Source organism: Sinohyriopsis cumingii, chromosome 7, assembly GCF_028554795.1.
Source record: "Sinohyriopsis cumingii isolate HCF-2022 chromosome 7, ASM2855479v2, whole genome shotgun sequence".
NCBI lineage: Eukaryota > Metazoa > Mollusca > Bivalvia > Unionida > Unionidae > Sinohyriopsis > Sinohyriopsis cumingii.
Genome location: NC_142967.1, coordinates 121,386,134 through 121,409,145, shown reverse-complemented (window position 1 = coordinate 121,409,145; position 23,012 = coordinate 121,386,134). Strand labels below are relative to the sequence as shown.

At 34.1% G+C, this 23,012-nt stretch overlaps 1 protein-coding gene across 1 annotated transcript; it reads right to left on the bottom strand.

Annotated features, from left to right (window-relative positions):
• Positions 1 to 3,839: 3,839 nt before the first annotated feature.
• LOC149796045 (uncharacterized) lies at positions 3,840 to 22,463 on the bottom strand. Its single transcript, XM_089965964.1, has 2 exons — positions 22,242 to 22,463; positions 3,840 to 8,841 (listed from the first exon to the last, which is right to left on the bottom strand). The coding sequence occupies exon 2, from the start codon at positions 8,277 to 8,279 to the stop codon at positions 6,684 to 6,686; it is 1,596 nt and encodes a 531-aa protein (XP_089822090.1). The 5' UTR covers positions 8,280 to 8,841; positions 22,242 to 22,463; the 3' UTR covers positions 3,840 to 6,683.
• Positions 22,464 to 23,012: the final 549 nt, after the last annotated feature.

Below are 23,012 nucleotides of genomic sequence, written 5' to 3'. Positions count from 1 at the left end.
GTGCGGCACACTATATTGGTTAAATGTCATTATTTGTCATTAAAAATAAATTTATTGATTTTTTGTGTGTGGAACTCATTTAATTTTCATTCTAATAATATATGTTCATGGTAGAAAGGATCTGAGCAGACTAATTTAAGCTCAGTAAAATATTAATCATATTTGCATCACATGATGGTAACAAAACAATACAGACAGAATGAAAGAAGGGGAGACAGATGGAAAGAAAGAAACTTTCAAACAGACAGACGGACAAACAAGCAGGCATACATATCATAGAATGTACTCACGCATGCCGTGTTTATCATTGAAATTAAATATAAATAGAAAGTCTTATTGTCCAGTATCAATTGTTATGGACTATTAGATAATTTAGGTTGACCTTGGATTTAAGTGCAATTTGATGGATACTTATCGAAAATCACTTGATATTTACCTTGTAGAAGATGTATAGAGAATTTCAGATATTGCCTTCCAGTATACGATTTTAATTTAAGGAATGATTTAGAAAATGTAATCTTCCCAATGAGCAACAGTTAAAGCCAACTCTCGCGAAAGAATGACGAATGAAACATGATTTTTGTTATTGGCATGAGAGAATGACGAATAAAGCATGTATTGCCGTTTACACAAGAGAATGGAGATCGAGTCATGCGTTGTTATTTACATAATAGAATGACGAATAAAACATGTTGTGAGCAGATATGCAACTGCTAAAATGTTGTTACACCCGAAATTGTGATAAATATATTTATGTCAGTTCTGATGCTATATTTGTTAATTTAAATGGTATGATGGACCAGTCTATATGATGGGCCAGTCTATATGCTGGACCAGTCTATATGCTGGACCAATCTATATGATGGACCAATCTATATGATGGACCAATCTATATGCTACCATACTCGAATTAAAGTTAAAGGAAAAAAATTAAAGCACACGAAAAAGAGATAAAACATGCGAGAAGTTACTAAAAACCTTGTTTTATGAATTTTGATTAATTTTATTGGATTGTCTACATGGTATACACATATATGGGTGAATACAACATCATATACGTATTTATGTTTCGTATTTGCTGTATATACGCATAATACACGTCCTTTATAAAAGTCAAAGCGTAGATGATATACAACAATAAACGTTACAAAACACAACTCGGGCAAACAATATTCCGGGTTGTCTCACAAAAAAATACTCAGACCAAAAAGGCAGCTTTACAGTGTATATTAAAAATGTTTTGTTACAACAAAAGAACCAATAATGTCACACTATTAACGATAAAAAACGCCAAAAAGATACAAGAGAAAAACAAGAGGGCGTAGAGGGCACCGGAAAGCTCATCCGCTGCCTGCCTATAGCAAAATGCAACAGCAATGGGTGAAGACGAAATATAGAAAAGTGGGAAACTTTCTGCAGAACTTTATTCCACTAATGTTCATTATTTTATGTTATGAACACAATAATTTCAAAGGTTCTCTACTTATTTTATTTTCTTTAATATTTTTGTGGCACATTATCATTCTATCCCCATAACTGGTCGCTTTCCTTTCAGGTAAAATTGTAATTTCTTTTACTAAAATCTACCAAACAGATGACATTCCTATAATATCGATAGGCCCTAAAATTGGTCATTATATGTCAGATTTGGTGTGTGTGAATACCTGCGTGTGTGATTTGGATTTTTGACGTAGTTTTAACAATGTTTCAGTTACCATGTCTGCAGTGTGGCATCATGCCGCCGACATGTCCCACCCAATCACATTATCCTGACACCAGGTCGACCAGTCCTAACACTAATCTCTTAATGTTGAGCGTCAAACGAGACAGCTGCAAGTACCATCTTCTATAAGTCTTTGTATGACTCGGCCAGGGTCCGAACCCACGACATATCGTATCCTAGGCGGACGCTCTAACCACCTACACCGTCTGATCGGTATGTCATATTTGGCATCTGTTATACGAAATAAGTAGCTTCAGCGTTGTCCTGTTATTAGGAAAAGTGGTAATATTTAATGACAGAGTTGCAGTAAAACGGACATATTTAATGACAGATCGTCTTGACCGAACTCATTTGTACAAAACTGAAATTTACGCCTGATAGCAGATCTGCATCCCTTGTACAAAAAAAAAAAATGCAATTGAATAGCGGATCTGCATCCTTTGTACAAAAGTGAAATCTGTTAATGCTCAGATACTTTCTTTCAAAATTTCAGTTAAATTTTGCTGAGAGCTTTTCGTGAAAAAATTGTTTAAAGTTTTGTATATTATAGTTGCAGTAATAACGGTCATATCTGACGGCAGATTGGCAACAATAGTTTAAAAATTAAAACCATTAATACCAGAATACATTACGAATTTGGTTAACTTTTGTTCAACGTTTCTGATAAGAAAGCGTTGAAATTTGTATAGATTTTAGATGTCTGATGCCGCATCGTAATTGTTTGTATAGAGTCTGAAACCCTTCATGCTTTCTATTAATGTGTGATGTTATTTGGATTTTTAAATTAGCTATAACAATTTTCCAGTCATATCGCTACGATGTCTGCATTGTGGCAGTTTATAGTGATGTCTAGCACTGGGGCATCATGCCACAGACATGTAGCATGATGTCCCACCCAGTCACATTATCCTGACACCAGGCATACCAGTGCTAACACTAACCTCTTAATGCTGAGCGCCAAGCGAGGAATCTGTTTGTACCATTTTTGTAAGTCTTTGGTATGACTCGGCCGGGGGTCGAACCCACGACCTCCGCATCCGAGGCGGACGCTCTAACCAACTTTCTATTAAAAGTGGTCACATCATGTTCAGCAGTTTGTTTAGAAAATGTAATTTAAATATTTTTAAATTTTTTTTTAAAGCGTCGGCTGTATTTAACTGAGAATTTGTATCTTTTTTACGAATTTGAAAGACCTTCATTCCAGACTGATCCACACTAAATTGATCCAGTTTTTGTTAAATTTAATATAGCAAATGCAGAGAACGACAAACGACGGTCGACACACGCCATGGTCATACCATACCCTCGTTGAATCTTGTGATCACGCGAACGACAATTCATTACAATTTTTTTTACAGTGTATACAAATAGAGGCTGTCATATTCTAACAGTGTGCGCATGAATGTTTAAATTTTAATTTAAGTTTAATTTTCCCTAATATTAGTATTGCCAAAGTTCACAAGCACTGTCGACTTTATGCCAGTAGCACACTGTTGTAAATTAGATAAAATTGAAATCTAGAGATACACTCTTACGCTAATACTGTTACACTAACATCGTGACGCTGACATTGTTAAGATTGTAAGACTGACCTGTACCCTGACACTATTACACCAACATTGAGACGTTGGCACTGTTACGATGATTTAACGGAACTTTATTCAGTAGAAGAAATTGTAGAAGAAAAAACAACTAATAAAAGAGTCATACTAAGCAACTCAACATAACGAATTTTGTCCCGAAAGGATAAATGATTCTGGTTGTTTTTGTTTATCAATGACTACACTACTTACAAGGACTATACAAACTACAGGGACTACACTAACTGCAGGGACTGCAACAACTGCAGGTATTACACTAACTATAGGGAAGACATTAACTACTGGGACTACACAAACAACAGGGACTGCAGGGATGATACTAACTATAGGGACTATACTAAGTAGAGGGACTATACTAACAACAGGGACCAAATTAGTGCAGACTTAAATGTGATCAGTATATATAGTGGTTAGAGCGTCCGCCTCGGATGCGGGAGGTCTTGGGTTCGATCACCGGCCGAGTCATACCTAAGACTTGCAAAAATGGTACTAACAGCTGTCTCGCTTGGCGCTCAGCATTAAGAGGTTAGTGTTAGGACTGGTCGGCCTGGTGTCGGGATAATGTGACTGGGTGGGACATCGTGCTACATGTCTGCGGCATGATGCCCTAGTGCTAGACATGTGATAAACTGTCACACTGCAGACATCGTAGCGATATGACTGAATTTATTTTAAAGATACGTTAAAAATCCAAATCACACACACACACACACACACACACACACACACAATATTAAATCATGCTTGGAATTGAAAAATATCTCATTTCCTCCTCCTTGGCTTACCTGGGTTTAATATAATACTGTCCGTCCCTTTATCTACAATGCAAGTGGATAAATCAATGTTCATAACCTACTCTCATCTTCAGCAATACAGTTTTAGTTTTCACAATGCAGATATCGTAGTGATATGAATGAAAAATTGTTAAAGCTACGTTTAAAATCCAAATCGCACACACACACACACATACACACAACACACACACACACACTAGATTAGGGCCCCGAGTGGCCGAGTGGTGTAAAGCATTACGGATCTCTGCCATCTCACCTCTGTGTGGGTTCGAGTCTTGGGCTCGGCCAATGTGGGTATGTGAGAAAGCTTGCCGATAGCTTCTCGTGGGTCGGTGGTTCTTTCGGGGTTTTCCAGAGTTCTTCCTCCATCATTTATACTGGCCGCCATGTACAGCCTATCTTGTGCTGAAAATGGCGTTAAACCCAACAGCACAATATATTTGCCGATTTAGTTAAAGAACACATCAAGTGAATAGCATCATCACAGGCGAAACGTGTTTAATTATATGGCTTTCAATTTGTGTGCACTCTCATTGGTTTATTCGCCACGAGCTGTCTAGTTTGCTGTGCTCTCGTTGGTTAAATCGCCACTCGCTTTCCAGGCAGGATTAATGCACCCATAGTCATGCCCCTTCCCCCTTTCCGGTTACCGTGGTTACAATTACATGTTTTTTAAATAAACCAAATATAGCTCTAAACGTCTATTACGTAAATTAATATAGCTATAATAATTATACACAAGCCGTGTCCCATTATATGCCGCTGGGCCTCCCAAAGACTTCACTGTCTCTGCTTAAACGTTTTAGTACATGACAGGATAAATTCTTGAGTTCCGACTGGCTAACTACCGGGATTTATTTTGGGACAGAAGGTGTTTCCCATGGAATACGGGATACTATACTTGACTACGCCATTACGCGACGCTATATTACCACGCGTCAACGTCATATGACGTCACAATACTCATGTTAAATGATAATCTATCATTGCCTCTCTCAAGGGAACTGTTTTCCTATAGTGCTATCGGGTACGGTATACATCCGTCGATTTTGGTTCGGCCACAATACCCACGGAACAATACCCTAGAAGTAAAGGTCCATCAGAAGTCAGTTATTTTACATCAAGTACTAAACGGAAGAGTGTGTCAAAACGTCACGTCAAATGGTAGTCACTTACAGATCGTGCTAGACAGCAAAGACCGTCCGAGATCAAAATACATCCTTTCGCAAAGATCGACGCAGACATCTTGTGCGGCAATTTCTAGCAATTGTCAGTTTGAACTGTTGCCCCGGATCTCTGTACGAAAATGGACTTTGTTGCTTCTTGATTTCATCAAAATGGCTTTGTTTATGTGCGATCAGTTTAACAACGCTTGGACTGTGCCTTGTCCTGCACGACTTTTTAGTGTAGAGATTGAAAGCACACTTCTAGCGCCAACTAGAATTATATATCTAACAGTGTAAATATAATGAAAAGGAGAAAAAATTTAAAGCATAAAAGTTCTAAAAAAAAAAAAAACTTGGAGAAAATATCAAGTATAACACGTAGATATCAATCATAAAATACATTAACTATATATTAAATAAAAAAATTCATTGCATAAATACATTTATATGACAGAAAGTATTTTTAAGTAAATTTCGATATAATGTCTGTATAGTTTATGAAATTGTGAAAAAATAGGGGAAAATAAATAAGGACATATATTGCTGGGATAAATATACAAATTTGTGAGACAAGCCGTATCAGTTTCCTTAAAATTTCGAACACTACTTTAAAAGTTATGTTTTCATTTAGTATGAGAGTTACTATTCGGACAGTTGATGTGTGATTTTTTTTTATATATCCAAACCATAATGTTAATAAAGTGTCATTGAATCTTGTAAATGGTATTCAAATATATCATTTACACTTCACAATAATACACAAATATATAAACGTAAGATACAAATTAGCGCCCGACATTACGACAAGATAGTTGGACCATAATATTATTCAGACTTAGATATAGTTATCAGATTTTTAAATGCTCCAAAATTTAATGATATTGAAGAAATTAGTTGAACTGCTAAATAGCAAACCAGCCGAGAAATTGAACAATCAAATTATCCTTTAAAAAATCAATTGGGAATGTATACAATTTTAGAAGGAACTAAAGATAGATTTGCTCATTTAAAGGAAGAATAAAACGAGTGATTACAAAAATATTATTCTTGACAAGGCCTCTATGGGTTCCATCAAAGACTTCGAGTGTATAAATGTTAGCGGATATGCTGCAAACCTGTGTTTTTATCCTGATATCACGTAATTTTTATATTTCTAATTGAAAAATGGCAGCTCTTATCATGTTCTACTTTAATAATATTTTATTGACAAGGCAGATATGTATATAAGGCAAAACATTAGAAACAACCGATAAGTTCCTAATCATTGTCATTTTAGTGAAATAATTGCCATAATGTGTCTGTTCCTCGTACACAATGGTATGGTTGTACATGCTTACAACCAGTACACAAGACAATCCACGTGATATTCTTTGTTTTACATTTGAAGACTATGCAAAGTTTACTTTTTCTTTGGCTGAATCGGCATCCTTATTGGTTTCAATTTTCTTGGCTTCAATTGGTTGAAATCTGGTTCTGGCGCTGGTTCTCCCGAAGGCTCCATCACTGATTCAGTGAACGTGGCCGGTCGGATATACCGATACTTTTCCATGACTTTGATGGACATTTTGTGGTACACTGGATGGCTTGGGAAAGGTAAACTTTGTTTGCGTGACTTGTGGTTTTTACTGGAAATAAACGTTTTATCTTTTGCCGGAGGACTGGGTGGACGCGTGCTGGAATACGGTTCTTCAATATCAAAATCCACATCACGCGCTATCGATTTTTGGGCTTCCGTGTCGCTTTTGATTCTTGGGCGAAACGAGAATCCAGTTTTCTGATTAGATACGTTATTAACATTTGCCTGACTTCGAGGAATTTGTAAGCTGGACGAACGGTTTCTATGGAAACCAATATCTGTCTCCAGAAACTGTTTAGCTTTATTTGTATAATTGCTATAGCTACCGACAAATGATTCACCTATCGATCTAGATTCATTGCTTTCAGGTACTTTGGTCTGTGGCATCAATAATGCCTTCTGTTGTTTTTGTCGACAGTAACTGCAGTTATATTCCGAACAGCTTTCAGTTTCCCGCCAAAAGTACTCAACGGGATCGATATTAAGATCTTCATTGTGAAATTCTGTAGTGAGATCCATGGGTTCTACTCTTCTCTCATGTGAAATCACATTGTGTGGGTTTCTGGAGTACGATTGTTGTCGACGACCATCTTCAAAATTCAGCTGAGATGCAAGATACGTTTGTGCGGGTTGATCCAGTTTGTTCGTTCCATCATTTATCCGATCTAAATTATGTATATCTGTATGACCCTGAGAGCTCTTTTCATGACCTTCATTATGAAATGAAATGTGCTGGTATCGTGTAAATTTATTGCTGTTGTCATTTTCTATTATATCCATTTGCTCATATCTTGTTGGAGCGTATGATTTAGGAATTACATTGGCATTGTTGTGATATTTTGCAGGCTCATTTTCTACATATTTAAAATTTCTTTGTCCATTCATACGAATGTTGTCCAGCAACCGTTCAGAATTTTCATTGTGCAGGTGATTATTATTTTCAGCTTTAGATATCAGCATTCTCGAATCAGGCCTAGCAGATTTTGGTCTTAGTGCTGAATGCAAATTTTGATCGCTATTAGTTTGATTGAAATTTTCTCTTCCTGCAGTGTCCCTCTTTCGTTCGAAGCGTGAATCTGGTCGTGCAGATTTCGGCCGATTGTCTCGTGTTGTTTTGGGCCTGCGGTAAATCTCAGCAATTTCCGCTACATGTTGTCTTTTAGAATCAGCAACTTTATCTTTGAGTTCTGCTTTCTGTCCTTTTACGAGAGATTTTCCATCCCTCATCATTTGACTTCGGAATGAAAATTCGGGTTTAACGTCATTTAGTTTACTCATCTTGCGATTAGGTGTCATAACAGTCTTTTTGTTGCTTGGCGATGTTTCAGTGGAATAATGACTGTGAACCACACTTTCTTTATTATTTATGTCCTTCACGTGACCGCAGATGATGTCATGCCGCATAGCTGCCATGTTCATAGCGGGCAGAAACCGTCCTTGTACGTGAGTTGTTTATCACCTCGATTTATCTCACGAATGAATCGATAAAGAAAAGACCTGGGTTTTAGTTGGAACCGTTTATAGACAATGCAGTATGATAATATATATTTGACCGTCTCTGTGACATATATCATAATATTAAAAAAAACCGTTTTGCATATTTATGTCATAAGACGATCGGATTATTTGAATGAGAATAGAGGGAAGTTTAAATTACCTGACCACGTGTTCACAATAAAAATAAGTTTGGAATATGACTTTTTGTCACAGTGAATAGGAAAATAATGCTTTGATCGTAGGCAATAATCTCTCTTGAAAATCAATATCAATGTTTAATCTTCTCATTTACTCTTGATGTGCATCGTTACATGGAGAAACACATCGCATGAGCATGTCATCAGTTTGACACGTTGTTACTGGGTATGCCTGTCGCAGTGAACTAACTGGTCGATAATAATCCCATGTGAATTTATAAAGCGTGTCATTGTCACATCGTCTCTATCGTATCATCCTTTTTGGAAAATCCGATGCATCTGTAAATCTGCAACAGAAGGAAAGAAACATATGAAGTTTATAAATAAAATATACATTTGTATAAATTCCCGACACTTGAATTTAACATGGTATCAAATACAAGCATCATTTATTTCTTGCCCACGTGGAACTAAGACAAATATTTTAAGAAAACCCATTCTTACAAGTTTGGTCTGGATTATTCAAAGCAAACTTCAGGTGTTAGAAATAGAGTGTAATTAATAACAGATACAACAATCCTCTTTTGATGGCCCCTAGAGGTTCTTTTACAACAGGAATTTACGTTAAACTAGTTTAGCGCACGCCTTTTCGCCCATCAGAAAAGCAAGGTATGACGAACCTGTTAAAGATCTCTCAAAAAAATGACACACATATTAGTAAACATCTCGAACTGCTCAGACCCCATCAAAGATATTTCAGATAAATAACCCAACATCTATTCGAAAACGAATCAAACTGCTCATGACAGAATTCCTTACTAAATGTTTAAATGGTATAAAACTTGAAATTTAACACATGTAGCATTTCATCAAAATATTTGAGTACTATACTTGTAAAAGAAAGCAGATAGGCTAAACACATAGACACGGTTTTCTTAAATATTATAATCTCTAGATTGCGCTTTTTTCAGTATAAAATATTACAATCTCTAGATTGCGCTTTTTCAGTACAAAATATTATAATCTCTAGATTGCGCTTTTTTTCAGTATAAAATAATCCTAATGAATTCAAGAATAAGCTTAAAACTCTTAAATCCAATTCGTGGCATCAATTATGAACATCAACAACATGTCAACAATCATGCACATCAACTACATGGCATAAATCATGCACATCAACTACATGTCATCAATCATGCACATCAACAACATGGCATCAATTATGCACATCAACTACATGTCATCAATTATGCACATCAACAACATGGCACCAATTATACACATCAGCTACATGTCATCAATCATTAACATCAGAAACATGGCATAAATCATGGACATCAGAAACATGGCATCAATCATGCATATCAACAGCATGGCACCACCAATCATTGACATCAGAAACATGGCATCAATCATGGACATCAGAAACATGGCACCAATCATGCATATCAACAACATGGCACCACTTATACACATCAACTACATGGCATCGATTATACACATCAACTACATGGCATCAATTATGTAGATCAACTACATGTCATCAATCATGGACATCAGCTACATCGCATCAATTATGCAAATCAACTACATGGCATCAATTATGTACATCAGAAACATGGCATCAGTCATGCACATCAACTACATGGCATCAATTATACACTTTACTACATGGCATCAATCATGGACATCAACTACATGGCATCAGTTATACACTTCAACTACATGGCATCAATTATGGACATCAACTACATGTCAACAATTATATACATCAACTACATGGCACCAATTATGCAAATCAACTACATGGCACCAATTATGTACATCAGCTACATGTCATCAATCATGGACATCAACTACATGTCATCAATCATGGACATCAACTACATGGTATCAATTATACACATCAACTACATGGCATTAATTATGTACATCAAGTACATTGCATCAACCATGACACATTCGGCTGCAGAAGAGGGTAGTTAAAGTTTATTAAAACATTTTTTACATAATAATGAAAAAGAACGAAACACCTAGACGAGGATGAAGACTAATAAAATCCGTCATACGTATCAATGTAGGATAGGGACATTCTGATCCTTAAACTGAAAATTGTCTATTCAATATGGTTGCATAATGAAGGATTATTGATCTCGCATTCTTCATTACAAAGCCTAGGTTATCAAAGAAAATGTCGCCCAGTCGGTCCAGAAAAAGGGTAAAAAGAAGAAATATAAAATAAAATGTTTCCATATTTTCCATATTTAGAGACAGTGCATAATATTTTATTGCAAAATTCGGTGTAAACTTGTAAAATACATTAAAATGCAGACATATTAGATAACTACTGAAGTTAAAACAATAGAATAATAGCATATAATCGTGACGCCATGTAGATGACGTCCTTCAAATACGCGAAAAGGACGATGCACCAATAAAGACGCTATTTTGACATCATGTAAGGCAAGATTCATTTGATGAAGAAATGAAAAAGCTTCACTGTGTTCTACACTTGAAAAAGCGCTTAAACACAGAGAAGAATGTGATATTAACATATCTAGGGTTTCTTGAGGCAGACAAACATATGATGAGACAAGAGTTAGATCAGAGAAGAATACCTTATAATAAACAGAAAAGCACCAGGATGTAAATCAAAGTAGGCAATACAGTCTAAGTTACAAGTAGTTGAGATGTCTTTATCGTCGTACCCATTCCTCATCGTGGATTGGTCCAAAGTAAGCGTTGTAAAATATGGATAAAAAGCGAATGTCCATCATTAATGAACTGCTTAACAGTGTGGATGTTAACATATTATATTTTCTCAGAAAGATTGGAAGACGATTCGTTATAAGGGTTGAGGACTGTCGAAGCAGAAAAGAGGAATTAATGAACTTATGCAAGGGGAAAACAATCAAGATCTCTTGGCCTTAGGGCATTTTAAAGAAAACATAGCAGAGAACGATTGCCGGAAGAGAAGGTACAAAGAAAAAACAACAATGATGGGAAAATACATCCAATGGGCAGTTTATGAGGGACACAAAGCAATAAGATAATGATTGAAACTAGAGATCAATCTAAATTGGATATCTAAATAATTGAACAGGATCGATTATTATAGCAAATGGTTAGACTCAAGGTCAACAAGGTGAATTACAACATCCAAATGTCTCTCCTCCATACAGATTGTGCACGTACAAGAACGAGACACTCAATGAACTGACTAGTGAGTACATCAAGATAGTCCAGTGTGAGTACTAAATTCAACACGACAAAAACTTATCCCATCCATAAATTGGCTACGGTCTAAGATGTAGAACTGATTGCTTGAGTGCACAAACGAGAGGGACTAGCATATGGCAGTGACGCGTATTTCATAAAACATTTGGATCCTAGCTCGTGGGAAATAAATATTAATTGGTAGATGATACCTTTTATTGATGGTGTACTATAATCAGTCATTAGCAACGGTTTTATTCCCTGTCTGCATTTGATCCAACAAGTGCGTGAAGTTCACGACGTGCCTAAATGATGATGGAACCGCTTGCTTTCATATTATTTCATTCAAAATTTTACGATTTAAGACATTTCTTCGTGCGTTCTCTTTAAATTTTTTAAAAATATGTTCGCTTTTGTTTTGTATGCAATCCAAAATACACAATATGTTTTGTTGTTCTTTTATTGTTTTGGTTTACTACTTTCATTTCTTGATTTGATTTATTGCTTTCATTTACTTATTTGTTTTACTGATTTCATCTTTTTATTTGTTTCACTGATTTTATTGATTTAATTTATACGATTGGTAGAGAATGCGGCAAATATAAACAGCACGCTCTTTACATCAACTTAATGTGTTTCACGATGTCCACCTTTCACCATGTCATGTTCTACAATATTCTATCGCCCTCTACCATGTCAAATTCCAAACTGCAATATCATCCTCCACCATGTTATGTTTGACGATGCTATGTCACCCACCACCATGTCATGTTCTACAATGTTATATCGCCCTCCACCATGTCATGTTCCAAACTGCTTTGTCACCCTCTACCATGGCATGTTCTACAATGCATTGTCGCCCTCCACCATGTTATGTTCCAAACTGCTTTGTCACCCTCTACCATGGCATGTTCTACAATGCTATGTCACCCTCCACCATACCTTGTTCGACAATGGGGTCCCCGAGTGACCGAGTGGTCTAAAGCGCTCTCCGTTACGGATCACTGCCATCTCACCTCTGTCTGCGTGGGTTCGAGTCTCGGATTCAGCTAATGTGGGTATGTGAGAAAGTTTGCCAGTAGCTTCTCGTGGGTCGGCGGTTCTTTCTGAGGTTTTTCCGGGTTCTTCCACCACCATTAATACTGGCCGCTATGTATAGCCCATCGTGTGCTGAACAATGGCGTTAAACCATACAAAAACAACAACAACAACAATGTTCCACAATGCTATGTCAACCTCCACAATGTCATGTTTTACAATGCCATGCCACCCTCCACCACGTCATAGTCTACAATGCCATGCCACCCTCCACCATGTCTTGTTCCACAATGCTATGTCACCCTCCACCATGTCATGTTCCACAATGCTATGTCACCCTCCACCATGTCATGTTCCACAATGCTATGTCATCCTCCACCATGTCATGTTCCACAATGCTATGTCACCCTCCACCATGTAATGTTCCACAATGCTATGTCACATTCCACCATGTCATGTTCTGCACGGCTTTTTCACCATCCACCATGTCATGTGTTCCCCAATGCGATGTCCACCCTCCATCATGTCATAGTCTACAATGCTATGTCACCCTCCACCATGTCATGTTCTACAATGCGATATCCACCCTCCATCATGTCACAGTCTACAATGCTATGTCACCCTCTACCATATCATTTTTCACGATGCTATGTCACCCTCCACAATTTCATATTCCCATGTCACCTTCACCATGTCATGTTTAACAATGCTATGTCACCCTCCACCATGTCATGTTCAACAATGCTATGTCACCCTCTACCATGTCATGTTCCACAATGCAATGTAAGTTTATCGAACAACATCAAATACTTTTTCTGTAATGCTATGTCAGTTTACCACCACACCAAATACCTTCACTGTAAAGCTGTATCATTTTACCACTATACCAAAGCACTTCACCTGTAATGCTATGTCAGTTTACAACCCCACCAAATACTTCCACTATAATGCTTTTTCAGTTTACCGCCACACAAAATATTTTCACTATAATGTTATGTCAGTTTACCACCATACCAAATACCTCAACTGTAATGCTATCATTTTACCACCATACCAAATACCTCAACTGTAATGCTATCATTTTACCACCATACCAAATACTTCAACTGTAATGCTATAATTTTACCACCATACCAAATACCTCAACTATAATGTTATGTCAGTTTACCACCACACTAAATGCCTCCACTGTAATGATATGTAATTTTACCACCATACCAAATACCTCAACTGTAATGCTATCATTTTACCACCATACCAAATACCTCAACTGTAATGCTATGTCAGTTTACCACCACACTAAATGCCTCCACTGTAATGCTATGTAATTTTACCACCATACCAAATACCTCAACTGTAATGCTATCATTTTACCACCATACCAAATACCTCAACTTTAATGCTATGTCAGTTTACCACCACACTAAATGCCTCCACTGTAATGCTATGTAATTTTACCACCATACCAAATACTTTCACTGTCACCGATTACCACTTTTGTTCTTGGATGCCATATTTGAATTGCTATGTAGTGGGTACATTCATATACCTTTTATGTTTGACTGTATCTTCGAAACGTTTCTTGCAAACCGACAATTACGTAGTTAAGAAATAGCCATATGTAGGTAAATTAAATACATATTTGCACTAAATGAAAAAATTATCATTATCAGTTTGACGGAGATACTTTGCAACTATCGGTTTTAATTGTATATATTATTTAAATATAAATGTCTACCTGTACTTCAAAATAACAGATTCAATTTCAAAATGTACTTCAAGTTGACTGATTATTTAAATTTAAATGTTTCTCTGTACTTCTAGATGATATTTTATTTAAATGTCTAACTGTACTTCAAGATGACTGATTATTTAAATTTAAACGTTTCTCTGTACTTTTAGATGACAGATCATTTATTGTCTAACTGTACTTTAGGATGACATATTATTTTAATGTCTAACTGTGCTATGATGACAGGTTATTTAAATAATGTCTAACTGTACTTCTGGATGATAGACTATTTAAATATCTAACTGTACTTTAAGATGACAGATTACTTAAAATTATAACTGTATTTCAAGATGACAGAGTATTTAAATTTAAATGTCTATCTGTACATCCAGAAGACAGATTCAATTTCTAACTGTACTTTAAAAATGATAGATTATTTAAATGTCTATCTGTACTTTAAGATGACAGATTATCTAAATTTAAATGTCTATATGTACTTTTAGATGACAGACTGTTTAAATTTCTAACTGTATTTATAATGATAGATTCAATTTCGAACTCCACTTCAAGATAATAAATTATTTAAATTTAAATGTCTATGTGTACTTCTAGATGACAGATTAATGAAATGTCTAAATGTACTTTAAGATGACAAATTATTTAAATGTATAACTGTACTTCAAGATGACAGACTATTTAAATATCTAACTGTACTTTAATATAACAGATTTTGTAAAGTTCTAACTGTACTTCAAGATGAGAAATTTTTAAAATTTAAGTGTCTGTCTGTACATCTAGATGACAGATTCAATTTCTAACTGTACTTTAAGATTACTATTTTATGATGACAGATTCAATTTCTAACTGTATTTTAATATGACAGATTATTTAAATATCTAACTGTACTTCAAGATCATATATTATTTAAATTTAAATGTATATCTGTACTTCAAGATGACAGATTCAATTTCTAAATGTACTTCCAGATGACACATTATTTAAATTTATAACTGTATTTCAAGATGATAGATTATTTAAATGTCTAACTGTACTTTAAGTTGATAGATTATTTAAATTTAAATGTAAGTCTGTGCTTATGATGACATATTAAATTTATAACTGTACTTTAAGATGACATATTCAATTTCTAACTGTACTTTAAGATGACATATTCAATTTCTAACTGTACTTTAAGATGACATATTCAATTTCTAACTGTACTTCAAGATGACAGATTATTTAAATATCTAACTGCACTTCTAGATGACAGATTATTTAAATTTAAATGTCTATCTGTACTTCAAGATGACAGATTAGTTGTCTAACTGCACTTCAGGAATACAGATTATTACAAGCAAATATAACTACATTATAATGAGGTAAATTTTTGGCAAATACAACTTTCAATTTCTAGATTATACTTGTCAAAAGTGTCCAAGTTCAAATTAGTTACCTTGATTTATTTGCAAGTTAATTTCCAACGGTGTATTTAAAGCGATACAATGGAGTGCAATTACTTTGCGCTAAGCGAAATATAATACTCCCCACGCCATTCAAAAGAGCTGGAGACAGGTAACAATTATTTGTTTGAAAATTTAACTTCTTTCTCATCAATGGGGTGGGATGGGGGTGGAAAAGAGCACACATACCTGCCCGCTGTCACGTGCGCATCATATTTCGGTTTAACCTGGTTTACAAGATGTTCCACATTTGATAATATGGTCGATTTTAAATATTACATGGGATATATATATATATATATATATATATATATATATATATATATATATATATATATATATATATATATATATATATATATATATATATATATATAGAGAGAGAGAGAGAGAGAGAGAGAGAGAGAGAGAGAGAGAGAGAGAGAATTATAAATATACCAGAGAGAACGGAAAGTGTTATCCATGGATTCTGTAGAAGAATGCTTGATAATAGTAGGCAAAATTAATATTTAATACAAAAAATACTATCGTACAGGTTAGAGAATTTTTAATTCGTACTCTACGGAGATTCGAACCCAGGTCCTGGGGTAAACGCGTCACTCATCGCTTTGCCTGCACACAAGGATAGCACTTTCCGTTCTATCTGGCATATTTGTAATTCTCTATAATTAATTCTATACACCTTGATTTCTTTCATAGGAATCCGGAATGACTGTGTAGATAGATGAGAATTAAATACTAGGTGGTCATGCGAGTAAGTCTGCTGCACACGAGTGCATATAACACCGACTGAGTACCATCGATGTGATGTGTGCTTAGTCTTGATGGGTGCCTTTTACCCGCGGACCTGGGTTCGAAGCTCCGTAGTGTACGACTATTCAAATTTAAATATATAAATAATTAATTCATATGGTTATTTAAGGTTATCTTTTTATTTTAGACGATGTGCAGTTAGTTTCAATGCAAATCACTATATTGTTAAAGCTGGTGATAAAATCATATTTTTAATGCCTAGTTTTCGCTGAGAATTATTTCGCAAGTCCTATTGTTAATTTGCTTCTCTGAAATAGAGAATCAATTTTCATCGCACAGAAAAAAAAATTATTTAATTGACACATTAAGTTAAATCAGAAGAAAGAAGGCCAATTACAAAAAGAGACATAGCATGGCCTGATGTTTTGGTGGTTTACAAATTAGACTGAATCTAGTCCAGTTTATATTTCAGTAGAATGTTACCGTTTTGTCTCTTTTTGTTATGTGCCATTTATATTGTTATAGTTAAGTTATTATTCTGCACAAGAATACATAGGGGCCCCGAGTGGCCGAGTGGTCTAAAGCGCTCACCGTTACGGATCACTGCCATCTCACCTCTGTCTGCATCGGTTCGAGTCTCGGATTCGGCTAATGTGGTTATGTGAGAAAGTTTGTCAGTAGCTTCTCGTGGGTCGGTGGTTCTTTCCGGGGTTTTTCCGGGTTCGTCCTCCACCATTAATACTGGCCGCCATGTATAGCCTATCTTGTGCTGAAAAAACCCTTAAACCCTACAACAACAACAACAACAGCAAGAATTCATAATGTCGAATTTAATTTAAAGAGTTCAACTATTTAAAGCCAGACAGCAGCGAAACAGGAGAAACTTTATGAACTCGAATTATTAATGGAGAAAGTTAAAAGTTCCACCAGCAAATTCCATTGATTTGTTTTATATGTCCAGTAATGTTGTTACATTTTTCTTTATTATTATTATTATTATTATTATTATTATTATTATGATTATTATTATTATTATCATTATTATTATCATTATTATTATTATTGTTGTTGTTGTTGTTATTATTATTATTATTAAAAGAAACAATCATGCGCACAGTGACTAGAAACAAAATTGTAAACCCTTATTATTATGATTCATATTGTTTAAATCACTTTTAAACTGATTGTATATTTAGGATACATTGTCAAATGGAAACTGATTGTATACTTAGGATACAATGTCAAATGGAAACTGATTGTATAATTAGGATATATTGTCAAACGGAAACTGATTGTATAATTAGGATATATTGTCAAATGGAAACTGATTGTATATTTAGGATACATTGTCAAATGGAAACTGATTGTATAATTAGGATATATTGTCAAATGGAAACTGATTGTATATTTAGGATACATTGTCAAATGGAAACTGATTGTATACTTAGGATATATTGTCAAATGGAAACTGATTGTATACTTAGGATATATTGTGAAATGGAAACTGATTGTATAATTTGGATACATTGTCAAATGAAAACTGATTGTATAATTAGGATACATTGTCAAATGGAAACTGATTGTATAATTAGGATATGTTGTCAAATGGAAACTGATTGTATAATTAGGATACATTGTCAAATGGAAACTGATTGCATAATTAGGATACATTGTCAAATGGAAACTGATTGATAATTAGGATACATTGTCAAATGGAAACTGATTGTATACTTAGGATATATTGTCAAATGGAAACTGATTGTATAATTAGGATATATTGTCAAATGGAAACTGATTGTATAATTAGGATACATTGTCAGATGGAAACTGATTGATAATTAGGATACATTGTCAAATGGAAACTGATTGTATACTTAGGATATATTGTCAAATGGAAACTGATTGTATAATTAGGATATATTGTCAAATGGAAACTGATTGTATAATTAGGATACATTGTCAAATGAAAACTGATTGTATAATTAGGATACATTGTCAAATGGAAACTGATTGTATAATTAGGATATATTGTCAAATGGAAACTGATTGTATAATTAGGATACATTGTCAAATGGAAACTGATTGTATAATTAGGATATGTTGTCAAATGGAAACTGATTGATAATTAGGATACATTGTCAAATGGAAACTGATTGCCGAAACAACGGCACACAGTATAAAGGTAAAGATAAATTAAAGGTAAACCTTGTTTTTTTAAATAAAAAAATCTATACTGTAAAGTATCATATTGTACAAGTTGCATCCAGGGCACATGAAAAGTCAACTTGATTTAATAACTCTTTCTTTATAACTAATACATTCATAGTTAAATGTATCTCTCAACGTTTTGCCACATATAACACCACCGATCTGTAAAAACTTGGAAGAATGTTGATGCTTTCTTATGGCTGATTGAGTAACCAAGTTTGCGTTCCTAAATTTAATTGTGAGAATCAATTTCATTACGGAATAATCACTATTTGATTTACTGATAAGTCTATTCTGATTAAATTATTTGGATAATAGCTATGAAAACAAACTTGTTACAATTTTGTCTTCTAATGGACATGCCAATGTGGATTCTGGCCCTAAAACCTGCATGTTAGCTTTGTTGATTATCTATCAATTTAACTCATTCATCAGGTCCATTAAGCATAAAACTGGGCTTTTTATATAGACTTTTTAATATATTTATATTAATTTAGAAGTATATTGTCTTCAATAGGCTCGTGCATAAAGTGTATTTATTTTTCTCTCCACCTTGTTTCATTGACGCTACTGCCTGATATCAGATTTATCAATAGGCGATGGATTTTGTTTCTTTTTTTTGTATATCAACCATTACCTCTTTCTCATAATGGAAACGTTTTAATTACTTTGTAATTAGATTTGACTTCTAGTCAGGTATTTGAATCGAATTTATTGACTTGGCGTTAGGTTCATCTTTCACTGATAATGCTAATGAACTTGTCTAACGGAGCTTTCTTAACGGAGTCTTTAAATAGAATTCACTTCAGTGATTTCACGTTATCAAACGGGCTGTAAATATCACTTTATTATAAGCTAGTTGTTTTTACCATCTTTTGACTCGCTCTGCAGATCATCTTATTAACGTTTAATGAAAACAATAACACAAAAAAACAACCTGTTGGGCATAAAAATGGATCTGTTAGTCCAAGACCCTTGTAAAATAGGAGTGACCATTATTTATTCCCTAATGGATCATATGTCTTGAATGTAGTGTGTTATTAGTGAAATCGTAAATTATCCAGACTCATAACGTTCGTCTGAAATCTTTCCTTGCCACTAATATTCAGTTTAAGGTACATTAACGTATTATTAAAGTAAGAAAAGGAGAGCATAATATCTAAAAGTTTTATATACTTTTTATAATACTGATACGATCTAATATTAATACCAAAAAATATTAATACTGCTCCATACTAATGCTAATATTGCTACAATGTAATATTAATATTGTAACCAAGTAATATTAATATTGTAACCAAGTAATATTAATATTGATACCAAGTAATATTAATATTGATACCAAGTAATAATAATATTGTAACCAAGTAATATTAATATTGATACCAAGTAATACAAATACTGATACGAACCAATACTAATACTAATACCATTTAATACCAATAATGTTACCAAATAATGATGATAATAATGATAACCAAATAATAATAACACTGATACCAAATAATACTAATATTAATACCAAGTAATACTAAGATTGATAGCTAGTAACACTAAACCTGATACGAACTAATACTAATACTGATGCCAGTTAATACTAATATTGATACCAAATAATACTAATACTGATAAAAATAATACTAATACTGATGCCATATAAACTAATATTGATACCAAGTAATACTATTACTGATACCATGCAATACTAATACTGATACAAACTAATACTAATACTGATGCTATTTAATACTAATAATGATACCAAATAATAATAATACTGATAAAAATAATGCTAATACTGATACCAAGTGATACTAACATTGATATCAAGTAATACGAATACTGATACCAAATGATACTAACATTGATACTATGTAATTCTGATACTTATAAAAAATAATGCTAATACTAATACCAATTAATAACTAATACTGATACCAAAAAAGATTAATACTGATACCATCTAATACTAATACTGATACCAAATAATATTAATACTGGATCCATGCAATAACAATACTTATACTAACAAATACTAATACGGATACCATGTAATACTAACATCAATACCATGAAATACTAATACTGATACCAACTAATGCTTATACCAAATAATACTCATATTGATACAAAAAATACTAATACTCTTACCAGGTAATACTAACACTGATAAGAACTAATAAGAACACCGAACAAAAATAATTCTAATGCCAAATAACACCAATACTGAAACGACCTAATATTATTGATATCAAGTAATACTAATACTGATACCAAATAATACTAATACTGATACCAACGAATATTTATACTGGCACTAAAATAAAACTAATACTGATACCATGTAATACTAATACTGATACCAAATAATACTAATAATGATACCGAGTAATAATACTAATACTAAAATTGATTAATATCTCTATAGTAGGTAGAGCAGCCATACCAGTTAGATCAAGTAACCTCATATATGATGTTAAATGCGCATTTTCCAAGAAATCAAGAAAAATGTGTAAATAATGGTAGATAAAGAGAACTTGCAAAGTTTCTCTGTTCGAGACATTCATCATAAGTATGCCTCAGAACTTAAGTTATGTGCCTGTCTCACTTAACAGTTTACAATTTGGTAACTCATGTCATAGACTGCATTTAAACTAATACAAATTTGTTAACTCATGTCATACACTGCATTTACACTAATACAAAACTATAGGAGTGATGAAATCAAGCTGATGGTAGAAATTTGTCAAATTCTAATTGAAAGTAAGATACTGTCAAATAGATGTTCTATTGGAGGACAGAAAATCGATTATGGAATAGAAAGAGAACTACGATAATTTACTATAAAAAAATCATTAAACGAAGGACAAATTTGCTGCATGATAAGAACTTCATATCCAAGTCATGATCTATGGTATCATTTGTGTAGTTTAGGCTAAGATGGAATGTTCTAAGAAACATTGGCAAGACGTATATGATATTTGTCATGCTACAATGTCATGTGATATGATACAGTGTCATTTGAGTTGATAGTGTCATTTGACATGCTACATTGTCATTTGATATGTTACAGTGTCATTTGACATAATACGGTGTCATTCGCGAGACGACTGGTATGTATATTTCAAACTTAGTTATTACAAAAAAGTTTCGACATTTTATTGACAACTATTCAGATAGGATCTGCATGTTGATGTAATGCATCCGATTTAAAAAATAATACCGAGAGTATTGTCTTTCGTAAAATTTGCTCATAAAATACACACACACACACACACACACACACACACACGATCAAAAGCAAAATAAACAATGTATTGTAATTATACATGAAACTTACCTTTCGTGTTGATTCACTACAGGCTGTTTACTATAAGAAACAGGCTCGGGGAGGCAGAAACTGTATCTTTTAATAACCTGATAAAACGATGTTGTGGTTGTCGCTTAATCTCCAGTGAAATAATGGGACTTGTGAAATGTATCTAATAAGCCTTTGGCTTAACACACCTGCCTGTTTTATAACAAGACGCCACAGTTAGTTCCAATTTGACTCCAAACAAAGAACTGCAAGTCTAAGCTGGTGCTTGTCTGTTTTAATAACATGACCACACTTTGGTGACTGATGGCACTGGATGGCTAATCAATAATGATGATACCGGCGCTTCCATGACGTTGGAATATATTATCCTTGACTTCAAGACCAGCCAATCGTTCTTGTCGACTCAGGAAGCATTTGAATTGAAAAGAGAAAATATAAACTAACTTGTGCTCTAAATGGAGCAAAGTGTTTCAGATACTGCAAATTAAATAACTACATGTCGACCGGATATTTTCTAGGATGAGAACGATTTATTTCCTCAAAATGCAGTTAAAAGAGGAAAAGTTTTGATAATTCGTAAAATATAAAATTATAGAAATAAGACTTGAAGCCTGTCCAAATGGTTGAAATTCTACTAAGTAGAAGTATTTTATTTGTTTTTTGTCGATGAGATATTTTGGGATTTATTCACCAATCAAAGCGACAATCAGAGAACACGTTTACACCAGATGGGTCCATACTACATGTATCAACCACATAGATTTATCTAAGCCGGAACATTGAATTTGTACT

Excerpts from the sequence above, each read along its gene's own strand:
- LOC149796045 (XM_089965964.1), bottom strand. The coding sequence starts at position 8,279 with ATGAACATGGCAGCTATGCGGCATGACATCATCTGCGGTCACGTGAAG.